This window comes from Rhincodon typus, chromosome 20 (genome assembly GCF_021869965.1).
Source record: "Rhincodon typus isolate 14 chromosome 20, sRhiTyp1.1, whole genome shotgun sequence".
NCBI classification, from domain to species: Eukaryota; Metazoa; Chordata; class Chondrichthyes; order Orectolobiformes; family Rhincodontidae; genus Rhincodon; species Rhincodon typus.
The window spans coordinates 32,498,321-32,511,762 of NC_063351.1; the positions used below are offsets into that span (position 1 = coordinate 32,498,321).

The 13,442-nt window shown below is 41.1% G+C and overlaps 1 protein-coding gene across 1 annotated transcript in view; it reads left to right on the forward strand.

Annotated features, from left to right (window-relative positions):
• The first annotated feature begins 2,053 nt into the window (after window positions 1-2,053).
• Window positions 2,054-13,442, forward strand: part of LOC125485619 (hyaluronan-binding protein 2-like) — a 39,189-nt gene continuing 27,800 nt past the window's right edge. Inside the window, exons 1-3 of the mRNA XM_048609203.1 lie at window positions 2,054-2,139; window positions 2,410-2,434; window positions 12,902-13,006. Coding sequence (XP_048465160.1) covers window positions 2,077-2,139; window positions 2,410-2,434; window positions 12,902-13,006 — 193 coding nt within the window. The 5' untranslated portion in view covers window positions 2,054-2,076. The remainder of the gene's footprint in view (window positions 2,140-2,409; window positions 2,435-12,901; window positions 13,007-13,442) is intronic.

A 13,442-nucleotide genomic window follows, 5' to 3' on the forward strand; every position in this document is an offset into this window, starting at 1 on the left:
CTGTTGTTTTCAGAAGGAACTGATGTATCTACACTAGATCCCTGAGGCCCTGGTAATAATTCCTGACCAAATGTAGTTGTGTGCCTTGCTATCATGAAATAAACCTTGTTGTTTTAAGAAAAGTGTATCTTCCGCAGATACATTGTGGTAGTGAATTCTCTACCACTGTGAACTAGATAGGCCAAGATAAAGTAAAGACTGTTCTGATGAAGGGTCACCAGACTCAAAACATTAACTCTGATTTTTTCTTCACAGGTGCTGCCAGACCTGCTGAGCTTCTCGTAATTTCTGTTTTTGTTAAAGACAAAAGGGGATTGGTAGCAGAGAACAACTACAAACAGCCTTCATTCAGTACCATATACTGGTAGAGGTGGCAACTGCCATGATGTACCAGCAGTGGTCATCTGGAAAAGAACACTACAAGTGTCATTTGTAAGACATGTTTTCATTGCCCATTTTAATTTCACCTAAAATTCTTGCTAGATCCTTTCCAATTGGATTTGACTCAAACACATAGCTGTGGGTCTAGCGTTGCATACGGACCTGTTGATTTCTATCATAAAAGGACAGGAGTGAACCTGATGAGCTTTTACAACAATGCAGTTACATCACAGATACTGCTTGTTTATTCCAGATTTATTTATTAACCAAATGTAAATTCCCCAGAGGTCACAGTGAAATTTGGACCCATATTTCTAGATCATTAATCCAGAACTCTAAATTGCAAGCTCAGTCCAGTGGCATAATCAAAATGTCATTAATGCAATATGCCATTCATACAATGATCATACCCCATTCTCTTAAGGGATCCAGAGTTAATACCAGGCACCAATAAGTCCATTACACATTGCTTACTCTGACACTAAAAAGATTCTCTTATTACAATGAAATGCACCTCTGACAAAGAAATCTGACCTAGCTTAAGCAACAATTTAACCATTAGTCACTTCTTCCAATCTTATCTTTTCAATATAAATAATCATGGCCTGAACGTCCCAAGCAGTGACAATGCTGCAGCTCTAGCTGCTATCCACAGAGATTTTCCTGACCTGAATTACAGCCCAGGATCTTCCTACCACAGCTGTTAAAAACATCCACAGAGCAGCACCTTCCCTCAAACTCCAGCAACTGGAGTCAAGGTGACTCAGGACACACCCCATGCACCACAAATTGGCATTTTCTGGTTTGTATTTAAGGTCCAGTCTTTTGATGAATATTAGTGAATGGATGAGTGGATGGATGAGTAGCTGAGTGGGTGAGTGGATGAGATGGGTAGCTGGATGAGAAGATCATTGGGTGAATGGATAATTAGGTTGGTAGGCAACCGGGTGCTCAGGCAGTAATATGTTGGGTCAGGTCAGGTCGAGTCAAGTCAAGTCAAGGAGGTGGTCAGGTTAGGTTGAGGGGTAATCAGATGGTCTGGGGGGTGGGGGTGCTGGGTTGGATAGGTGTGTTGTTGGGGTTGATAGTCAGTTCAAGTTTGGGATAGTTTGGTTGTTGGGGAAGGGGATATGGCCAGGGGAATCAGGTTAGGTTGAAGGGTAATCACATAGCCAGGGGGCTGTCTGTTTGGGTCATGGGGTTAGTTGAGTGGTCAAACGTCAGCTTTCCTGATCCTCTGATGCTGCCTGGCCCGCTGTGTTCTTCCAGCTCCACACTGTGTTATCTACTCCATTGAAGGTATGTTTTTCAGGCACTGAAGTTATAATTCTTCTGACTGTGGTTCAAACCTAACTAAAAGAAGTGGATGATTTGAGAAAATGCATACAAATAAAGCAAACTAATTTCCAAAGAAATATTGTAATTCTACAAAACTAGACTTTGCTTTATCTTATCTGGACTCTGTTTGTTGAATATTGATCAGATTGTGAAAAGGGACAAAAACTAGAAATTATCTGTGCAGGGTCTATAACTGTTAAACATTAATCTCCATTCAATGTCTCAGTAGCATTTTTCCTCTCTGCCTATACACCAACAAGTTGACTTCTGGTAAATATACTTTTTTTAGCATATTATTAAGGTTGTCATTGCTGGCAAACAACAAGCAGCCCAGGTCTAAACATTTTATCTGTCAGTATGGCACGGGCTTTGGTTCTGGTTTATACATGTGTGATCTGGCATGCAATTCTACTATTAACAGTAAGTAGGATAAATCCATTCTTTTTAATCTATTCACAGTATAAAGTAAAATTTAAAATGATTGTACGTCATGGTCATGCTTAACATTATATTCAGAAGGAGTGTGATATAATTTTATTTTTATGCAGAGAAGTAGATTCAAAAGTGCATGATGCGCTTTACTGAATACATTTTCCAACATTTGCTAAAGTTTTGCTGCTCATTTTGTACAAATTATAGGGTGCCATTTGCTTCTGCTAGTATTTTCTAATACAATCTTTTTCTGTACAGAAATCCACAGATTGGTATTATGGTGGTAAGTAAGAAATTATTTTTATCTGTGAAAGGATTAAAATTGTGAAATGAAGGTTGTAAATGATAGTGTGACATTCACATATGAAGATATAGCACTTACCAGAGTTCAGCAGAATATATACATGAATTAAACAGAGTGCAGATGTAAAATTGCATGAGAACATTTTGTATGATGAAGTATTCAAGCAGCAGCATTTGCATATTATAATGAAAAAGATAATAAGGTTCAGTTGATTACACTTAGTCAAAGCAACTTGTTAATGCTGTTTGCAATTTTGACTTTATTTGTTCTGATTTGTCATTTTAATTATTTGCATCTTTGTAGAATACTCTTTGTTTCTTTTTTCGCTCTGTCTCAATTAAATGGGCTTATTCAGCAAGTTGAGAAGAACAGCACATTGTTATAAGTTTGAGTCGCAAAGTCCAAAAGAGAATGGGCACTTAGCGCAGATCTACCATTTAACATATAAGGGAATCAGATATAATGTCAGATACATGAGAAAGGTTTGATCATTTAGTGCTTTGATCGGTATCATTCATCTATTGTGTTTGAAAAATGAGTTTTGCTGCTTGCTTTTAATCAATTGAAGATGCTTTTAAGTTAATGGTCTTGCTCCAAATGAAAGTGGTAATTCAGTTAAGGACTCTGTTGTGCTATTACAATGTGGGAATGTACTGATAACTATTTTTGTTATATCTATAAAAAGAATGGCTTCATCAAGATAAATTTGTGAGACATTTGTCTTGTTGTGAATATGAGTAACTGTCAAAGATAGGAATGCTACAGTTCAGGTTAATTCTGTCCAGCGATCACACAGAGCACACAGACCACACAGAGTCACTGTTCAGAAAATGACCACTAAATTCCTATTTATAACTTAATCTTGAGGGAGTATTTTCTCTATGCTGATGTGTATATGTATTGTATATGCATCTACAAAAGGTAGGTGTATGATTTGCTACACCAGCTGATGTAGGAATTTCTTACTGCAGAAATCTTCAGAATCAATATAAATTTTAGCAATTCCTGCTTAGGAGTACAGTAAGAAGTCATGAACTGTCCTTTCAATAATGACTCTATTTAATGAGTTGGCCTCATTGTAATGCCTTCCTACTGATGAGACTGTTAGGAGTTATGAACCCTGAAGGTAAAGGTTATGTCTGGTCTCCTGGTATCCACTGGTATCCTGGTATCTCATCGCCTTTCCTGAATGATGCCAGGAGAATGGAGACTAAAGCATGTGACAAGTTTTGAAAATTGGGTCTTGACACGCTGCATTGTGTCCGTCTAATCACAGACAATTTAAACATTGTGGGATTGGAATTATTTTCTATTCAGAAAGTTCACTGTTGGAATATGCTTTGCAATGTGGTTGATGTCTATTGAGTCTTGAATTTTTGAAAATGTAGTACTGTAATTTAAACCAAATTTCTCTGTCATATTGCTGCCTCAGAATCATCACAAACTTAATGTATCTTTAGCTTTCCAAATGATAGTACTGGTGATCAATCCTATTTGAATTCAGATTGCAACCTGAGGGATGTAGCAACTTGGAAGTGACAAAAGGCACAGAGGCAAGACCTGCCATAATTTTAACAGCCTTTAGCAGAATTGGCCAGTTATTTGATGGACTTCATGCCACGGCACCGAAGGTAGCAAAGCTCTTCTTTAGTTAATCACTGTGAGTAAAGTAAGAGTCACTCAGTCCCTCTCAGCATCTCCTCCATTAAAAATCACAATCTTCACAAGGCAAGCTATGTTGCTCTATAGCATCAATCCCACTCCTTAGTGACATGGACATATCCTTGTAAAGGAAAAATTTGCAGGGCTGTAGAGAAAGGATGGGATAGATGGAACAGGACTTTCAAAGATCCTGCACAGGCTCAGTGTGTTACCTGCTTCCAGGTAACTAATGTTTCTTGAACATATGTCCTTTGTCTTACATTTTGGCATTAGGGGCTGAATCTGTCCATATTTTGACAAAGTGTCATTTTCACTGAGTTTCATGAAGGGTTTCTCTCTGTGACTCCTAGAAGGTTTTCTCACTGTATCGTACGAAACTGACCTCACTAACTATCTACCACATCCCTATGGTGTGCCTCTCGTCCAATGCCAGCCTGATTCTCCTATTACTGGAGCCAGAACTATTTGCAACTGCCAGATGTCCCAGGACCCCTGGCATTGCCACCATTGTGCCCCAGGTCAGGGTCTGTCAGTCTGAAGCTGCCCTGCACATTCATGACATTTACCACTGATATGGCACACAAGGGGAAATTGGTGCTCCACTTTACAGATAGGGACCTGGATGTCCTGCTGGACAGGATGCTGCAGAGAAGGGGACATCCTCCTCCCACAGGACCAGCAGAGGAGGCCATGACACTACACCCAGCCATCCTAGTCTGAGATTGGCACCTGGGTCAGTTCAGTCTCAGCTGTCTGCAGTACTTCACACTCACTCAGTCTCTGCTACTGCACCTACATCCCACCAAGGCTCATGTTCTACAACTCTCCCTATTACATGCAACATCTTCCCTCACTTGCTCCCATTCCCCAACACCCCATACCCCTCGCCCTGCATGCTCTTTGTGCTGCCTACTCACTTTCACCTTGGGATGTGACCAACCTTCCTCCACCTGCACTAGCTGCACTAGCTGCTATCCACTTCCATCTCACTCAATCCCTCCCTCTCTCTCATTGCACGATCAAACAGTGCACAATAGAGCACAGAAGGCCAAGACATGTGGGAGGAGGGTGTGATGCCTGACATTTAGCTGCTCACCTCCTACTTAACCTTGACCAACTCCCAAATGGCTGAATATCTGTGCCCGAGCTCCTTGATTGATGTTGGAGGCTGCCCTTGACTTACTGTGCTGGGAAGCCCCTGACTGGAGGGTGTTCCCATGGACTTGAGTGAGAACTATTCCCCTTAGATGTGGAAACATGGCCATTTGTTGGAAGCATATGCAATATGGTCACCACATAGGCTGATGGTACACAGTGGAGGTGAGACTGGTACCATACTGCAACATGTTCTCCACCTTGACTGACCAATGCTGTCAAACATGACAAACTGCCTGTCTTTGTTTCTGCTCTAGCCTGCAATGCAATAGAACAGTACCGTAAGCGTTTAAGCTCTGCCTCAAATGGCAAAGATACAAGACAAGGCAAAGCAGAGTGAGCATACGGCCTTGAGAAGCAGCCTGGTTCAGTCCATAACTGGATGCCCTTCCCTGTGCACAATGTATCTCTGCATTAGCATTTCAATGAAAGGTATCAGTGTGCCCCAAAATACAACACCTTACTGTAGAATCTTACTGTAAGCGAGTCAGAGATGTGCTTAAATGATGTCGAGAGGTTGGCATATGTTGGATGCCAGCATCCATGGATATTGTGTGCATGCAGCTATTACCCTGGATGTGTCACCTGAGACATTGGTACTGGTTGTCCCAAGAGCAGTGTGCCAATGGTAGGATGGGAACCTGTGTATCATGAGGTGAGATTAGGTGGTAATGTAAGTGATAATGGGCAATAATCCCCATTAATATATCTCTGATCAAATCTCTTCTCAACATGGGTTAAAATCAGCCTGGTAACCAGTGAATTGCATGGCACACTAGGATTGTGAGAATAGTTATCACCAGGGATGTTTATCAAGGTTTTAACCTTATGGAGTTCTTCACAAAACAGCATCACATCTCATACATAGTCTCCCGGACTGGAGTGTGGAATTATGAGACACCTCATAACTCATGATTGCCCATATATTACATATCAACAAAAAGGCTGGAGGAATTTCTTGACTCAAAGTACTTCCTGAGGATGAGAGCAATACTTTTAATGATGCTTCTCCATTCTTCAGTTTTCAGTTTCTCCGTCATCTTTTTATTTCACTCCTTAATTTCTCACTCTCCACTCTGAGTGTCTCAACAGTTCAGATGTCACTTTCTCCATCTTAATATCATTTTCTAGAGAAAATTTTAATATCTCTTCATTCATTTACAAATTAAAATGCTAATTCTGTAAGACATAATGGGGCAAAATAGAACTGAACAGCATCAGATTTTCAAGTACTGATTAGTTTCCTACAGGTCAAGAATACAACTTTGACATGATGCTGTGCTGTCATTTTCAAAAAAGTCCTCCTCTAGCTAAGTCCTTCTCTTCACCGAATAGAACTGAACTCAATTTGATAGCATTGAGGCAGCTCCCTGCAATATATACCCATCACCCCATTCTCTCAACACTGCTCCCCAATGGTCCACCATCCCAAAACAATGGACATTCAGTACCTACAGGCAACATCCTCACACCCTGCTTCCTGTAAAGACTCTATTCCATCTGCCCAATTCTTCCGTCTCCATCACATTTGCTTTGCAAACTTCGACAAGGGAGCCTCTGAAATATTCACTTTCTTCCTCAACAGAGGATTCTCCAGCATTGTTGCTGACAAGGTGCTTAGCTGGGTCCGACCCACACTTCAGCCTTACCCCTTCTTTTCCTTCCCGCACCAGTAATAGAGTCCCCCTTGTCCTTACCTAACACCCCACCTGCATCCACATCCAGACGATCACTAGTTGTCATTTCCACCACCTCCAGCGAGATGCCGCCACCAGGCACATATTCCCGTGAAGAAGGATCCAGACCTGAAACTTCAGCTTTCCTGCTCCTCTGATGCTGCTGGGCCTGCTGTGTTCCTCCAGCTCTACACCTTGTTATCTCTATTCCCCTCTCCTCCCTTTCCAGTCTTCCACATGGACCATTCCCTCTGGGACCCTCTAGTCCACTTTTCCTTCATTCCCAACACACCCCCACAGCCACATGGCACCTTCCGCTGCAATCGCAGAGGCTGTAACACCTGTCCATTTACTTCCTCCCTCCTCAGTATCCAAGGGCCCAAACATACCTTCCAGGTGAAGCAGCACTTTGCCTACACTTCACGCAATTTAGTCTACATACTGGATGACTGCTTCACAGAACACTTGTGTTCTGTCCGCAAAAAAGACCCTGAGCTTCCAGTTGCCTGCCACTTCAACACACCACCATGTTCCCTGGCCAACGTCTCCATCTCAGGCTTTCTGCAGTGTTCCAGCGAAGCTCAGCGTAAGCTGGTAAAACAGCACCGCATTTTCCACTTGGGGACCCTGCAGCCCTCTGGACTCAATATTGAGTTCAGTAACTTTAGGGCTTGAGCTCTTCCATGTCCTTACCTCACATTCCAGGCCTTGTTATCACATACAGCACAGTATGGAGCTGGAGGAACACAGCAGGGCAGACAGCAGACATGTTGTCCTGGTCATGATTCGTTCATTCTGCAAAAATTCTCGGTTCTAGTAGTTAATTCAACACAAAAAAAATCAAAGGCTACCTGCCATAAAACAAATTTATCCACTCATGACATTGTTCGTTACACTAGAACCTACATATACAGGCAGAATAGACATCCAATGAGAGCCATACAATCACAAAAAAAATTATAGAGTACAATTTTGCCATTCGTTACCAACCTTCCCACTGCCCAGACTGCTTTAGAGGCGTCTTGCAGTATTCCAGTTAGTAGGTATCAAGATTTGTAGTAGTGTGGTGCATAGTACACAACCTACTCAACATGAGGGAGCAGTCTCTTATCAACTGTGTATTGTGAACATTGAAGAGCAGGAACACAACAAAGTGGATGAAGTGGAAGGGAAAGGTGAATGCAGGAATAGAAAAGTCCTGAGAAAGGACAACAGGTTTGTACAGCATGCAGTCTCTTCTCCTCCCAACCTGGATCTTGCCTCAGCAATCTTCGTAATCAGCTGAAGATCAGAGTGATGGACTGTTGTCAGACCCTGAAAATTCCTTTCAATATTAGTGTCCAGAGCTATGATAACTACAGCTTGAGAAAGCGTAGCAACAATCTGAGTGTCCAGCCTTCATTCAGACTTTTACAGCTTGTGCTTCAATGGAGCCTGAAGCATTGACCATCAGACACTTCACCCTGATGGAGTTGACCAATCATTCCATAATGAGAGCGATGATGGCCAAACACTATGCAATTTCCTGTCCCAAGTCAATGCTGAGTTCTGTATGATTCCTGATATTAGAGGCAGGTTTTCTGACAGTGCATCATCCATGTGGATGGATACACCCTTCTTTAGTAGACCTATGTAAGTCCTCATCTAAGCCTTCTGAAAAAGATCCTATGTGTGTGTGACTTTGACCTCCTGTCCTAATTTTTCTCTGCCCTGACTGGTGCAGACTTCTGCTCAATATCTCACAATGTGCAGCGCCTCCTCTATCCCAGCCAGTGAAATGTATGTGGTGTCAATATCTGAATGGTCAAGTGCAGTGTAGGATTTCATAAATACCTCTTGTCTTCCTCCTTTTTCTCTAGGCAGTTTCCAGTTCATGGGCATCTGAAATGAGCAGGGATAAGGTGTGGCTATTAGAGAAGGGAGAGGAGAAAAGATATTGCGCCTGCGTAATGACATCAGCAGTTTCTACATCAGAAGAGATTGAAGGATGACGGAGAGACCACAGCCTCAGAATTGTTTCTTCCCATGATGACCAGGACTCTATCCTCCAAGTGTCATAAAACATACTGCCATACTTATCTTTCATCAGTTCATTGCTTATTCCCCCATATGATGCATCATCTTCTCCTGCAAAGAAGAGGCTAGGCTGCCAGAGTACATCATATCATACGTTTGCCTGATATTTATTATACATGGCTGTATTAGCTGCCAGAATAAGTAAGTGGTGTATTATTGCTTGCAAGGCTTGTCTCCGTGCTCAGTGAGCAATAGTCAGGTAGAGCACGTGAATATTAGGATATAGTCTTGACTGATAACAGTTGTTGGTAGGTGAGTGATGTAGTTGTAATGAGTTGATTAATAATTGAGGCTATTGAAAATGAAATCATTCACCTTGACAACCTGTGTGAAATCATTAAACTTCATCCTGTGCTGCTTTTGGGTTCCATTCACAATATTCATAATATCTACTTTCACCACCACTTGTTCCCACTGCCTCCTAAGCATGTGTCTGGAGGGTTCCCTCTCCCCCTCCAGGTACAGATAATTGTTTCTTCTTTCCACTTCTTCTAGCAAGACTTCCAGCGCATTGTATGAATACAGTGGTGATCACACTCTCACATGTTCAGCCATTGCTCAAGGTATCACATCACCAATTCAGTCATGAAAATTAAATTTCCATCTCTTACTGCAGCTAATGCATAAATTCTTTAAGAGGTGCAGTCTGCTTCTAAGCAGCATGAGATACTAGTTTACCAGACCAAAGAATGGATGTGGAGATGTTTCCTCGAGTAGAAGAGACTAGGATTCGCGGGCACAGTCTCAGAGTGAAGGGACAACACTTTAAAACTGAGAGGAAGAGAAATTTCGTCAGCCAGAGGGTGGTGAATCTGTGGAGCTCATTGTCACAGATAGCATTGGAGGCCAAGTCATCGAGAGTCTTTAAGGCAGAGATAGTTCTTGATCAGATAGGGGATTAAGCGTTAAAGGCCAAAGGCAGGAGAATGGGATTGAGAAACATATCAGCCATGATCGAATGGTGGAGCAGACTCAATGGGCCGAATAACCTAATTCTGCTCCTGTATCTTATGGTTTTATGGTCTAAACCTCCTTACCAGTGACCCAGAGGAATAAATGAACTTAAAACCAGTAATACTTGGAAATGGACATACTGGTCATACCAGAGCTCCATGTTGAAGTATACAAGATCGGTGTGTGTCATTCACAAGCTTAACTGGTCTTACCTTTGTTTGAAAAGTGCAGGGATAATACAGAAATCACTTACGAGTACAAGCAACACCAATTTTCTATACCACCTGAAATGCTTGAACACTTATTGAGGAAGAACTGGACATCCCTTCAGAAGTATCATCAGTCATAAGCCATATGTCAGAGGAACTTGATGAAATAACAATCATTACGGAAGCAACACTGAGTAAAGTAATGGTGCTGTGGACTGTCAAGACTCCGAGGCCTAATTTAATTTAGACTCTTAAAAGAGGTCACCAAAGAGAGAGTTGTGTGCATCTATGTTAAGTTTGCAACATTCATTAGATTCTTGTCAAACAAGGAGGTAGTCAGAAAACAAGAAACTATAGGCGAAATAGCACAATATCTATCATGGAGAAGATGTTAGAATGGATCATTAAGTAGATTATTGCTGTGCGCTCATTAACACTCCAAGTAATTGGATGAGTCAAAATGGTTTAATGAAAGGGAAATCATGTTTAACCAACTTACTGGCATTTTTTGAAGGATAGCATGTGAACAAAAGTGAATATGAACAGTACTTGAATTTCTAGAGGGTATTGACAATGTGCCACATAAAAGGTAATTGCACAAAGTAGGAATCTATGGTAGAGGGTACCTATCAGCATGGATATAAGATTGGCTGGCCTGCAGAAAACAGGGTTTCCATAAATAGATCTTTTTCTAACTAGCAGCATGTGATGAGTAGGGCTCAGCTTTTTTACAATTTATATCAATGATTTAGGTGAGGTGAAAGAAGTCATGGTAGCCAAATTTGCAAATGACACAGAGATAGGTGGGAAATTATGTTGTGAAATGGGCATAAGGAAGGTGCAGGCAGACACAGGCGAGTTGAGCAAGTTGGCGTATGAAGAGTGATGTGGGAAATGAGAAGGTCATTTTGGCAGGAAGCATAAAAATCAGGGGATTACTTAATTGGAGAATGACTGCAGAATTTTGAGGTACAGAGGGATCTAGGTGTTCTAGAGCATGAGCCACAAAAACGTTAGTGTGCAGGTACAGCGAGTAATTAAGAAGGCCAGTGGAATGCTATCCTTTATTACAAGAGGAATTAAACATAAGGGCAAGGATGTTACACTTCAGTTATCAGGGCATTCGTGAGCCACATCTTGAAAACCATCTGCAGTTTTGGTCTCTCATTTAAGAAAGTCACTTCAGATGATGTTTACTAGATTAATAACTGAAATGAGCAATGTTTTCTAAAAAAGAAAGCTTGGACAAATTAGGCTTGTTTCCATGAGAGTTTACAAGCGTAATGAATGACTTGGTTGAAGTTTGTAAGATGTGAAAAAGTTTTGACAAGATGAACATGGAATACAGTGTATTAGCCAGAACCAGGGGCCTGTACTTAAAAACTAGAGGTTTCCTCTTTAGGACAAAGTTAAGGATTTCTTTTTTTCTTAGACAGTTATGGAACTTTGGAACTCTTTGTTCCAGAAGACAGTCAGGGTGTGGTCATTGAAGATTTTTAAGACAGGATTAGATATATTCTTGTCAGGCAAGGAAATCCAAGGTTATTGGGGTAGATGGGAATGTGGAATTCAAACCACAAACAGATCAGCCATGATCTTATTTAATGGTAGGTCACACTTGTTGGGTACTCCTAATTTGTATGATTTGCCAAAGGTTGAATGAGTATGGTATTCAACAAGTTCAGCAGAAAATTTAATGAGGACGCATTCCTTAACTCTGAAAATCCTCCTTAGGGAACAGGCAATGTCGAAGTCTCTGATGATCCAATTGTTGTTTTTGAGTAACAAGATCCTCTCCCTATTTGCAGTCCTTAACCAAGTTCTCCCCCATTGTTTTTGTGCAAGCCTGTCCATTCCCTTATCTTTTGTCTTTGAAAAATCAATTAACAGTATTGACGTTACCAAATGGACAGTTGGGAGTAATGAATTTGAGTGCCAAGCCAAAAGTGAGAAATAGGTCTGTTGCCAACTGAACTTTTGCTAGACAGCTTTGAAAATGTTAATGACCCAGATAAATGTGGAGAAAAATATTTTGGCCCAAAATACTAAGTGACAAATATTTGTTATTTTGTTGACATGGAATATAAGATTTGATTTAGGATTAAAATGACATCTGTCAGAGCATGAGAATTCCAGAATAAAACTTCATATCTTAATGGACCAAAACATAGCATCCCTACAGTGTGGAAGCAGGCCATTCAGCCCTTCAACTCCACACCAATCCCTCCAAAGAGCATCCTGCCAAGATCCACACTCCTCCCCTATATTTCCATTGGCCAATCCACCAAGCCTACACATCCCTGGACACCATTGGAAATTTAGCATGGCCAATCCACCTAACCTGAATATCTTTGGACTGCAGGAGGAATCCCACACAGACACATGAAGAATGTGCAAATTTCACATAGTCACCTGAGGGCAGAATTGAACCGGGTCCCTGGCACACTGAGGTAGCAATGCTAACCCCCGAGCCACCATAATCTTTCTAAATGTTTCAGTTTTATGACACTGTTACTGTATCATGGAAATATTGGAAGTGTAAATTGAACACTATATGAAACTATTAAATACTTGTTGATTCTATTTGCGAGGGAGATCCAACTATTTCTTCAGTAACTTCATCATTCCTGCTCAATGCTATTTAACTGGTTAAATGAACATGTCATTCCACAACTTTGTTTGGAACTGAACTAAATTCTCAATGTTTTCTCAAGAAACAGATGACTATGTTGACCCTGATGATCCATATTTTGATGGTGAAGATGAAGTCCAAAATTCAAGCAGCACTGACTGGTTATTTGATGTTTCTGAGGAAGAAGGTTTTTACGATTTCCTTGACAATTGTTATTGTGATAATAGAATGGAATATCTGATTATTGCTTTTAAGTTTGAAAGCTGTTCATTTTGCAATACACAAATATAAATGTAATGAATGAATCAGTACTTTGTCTTGTAATAGTTTAAAAAGTTATAAAACTTGGCCACCACTAGAAATATCTTTAGGGCTGCTCTTGTTTTTCTGAAGATGTGATGAAGCCTATATGTAGAGAGGCTGACGTTTCGGGCCTAGACCCTTCATCAGAAAAGGGGGAGGGGAAGAGGGTTCTGAAATAAATAGGGAGAGAGTGGGAGGCGGATAGAAGATGGATAGAGGAGAGGATAGGTGGAGAGGAAACAAACAGGTCGAAGAGGCGGGGATGGAGCCAGGAAAGGTGAGTGTAGGTAGGGAGTTAGGAAGGGGATAGGTCAGTCCAG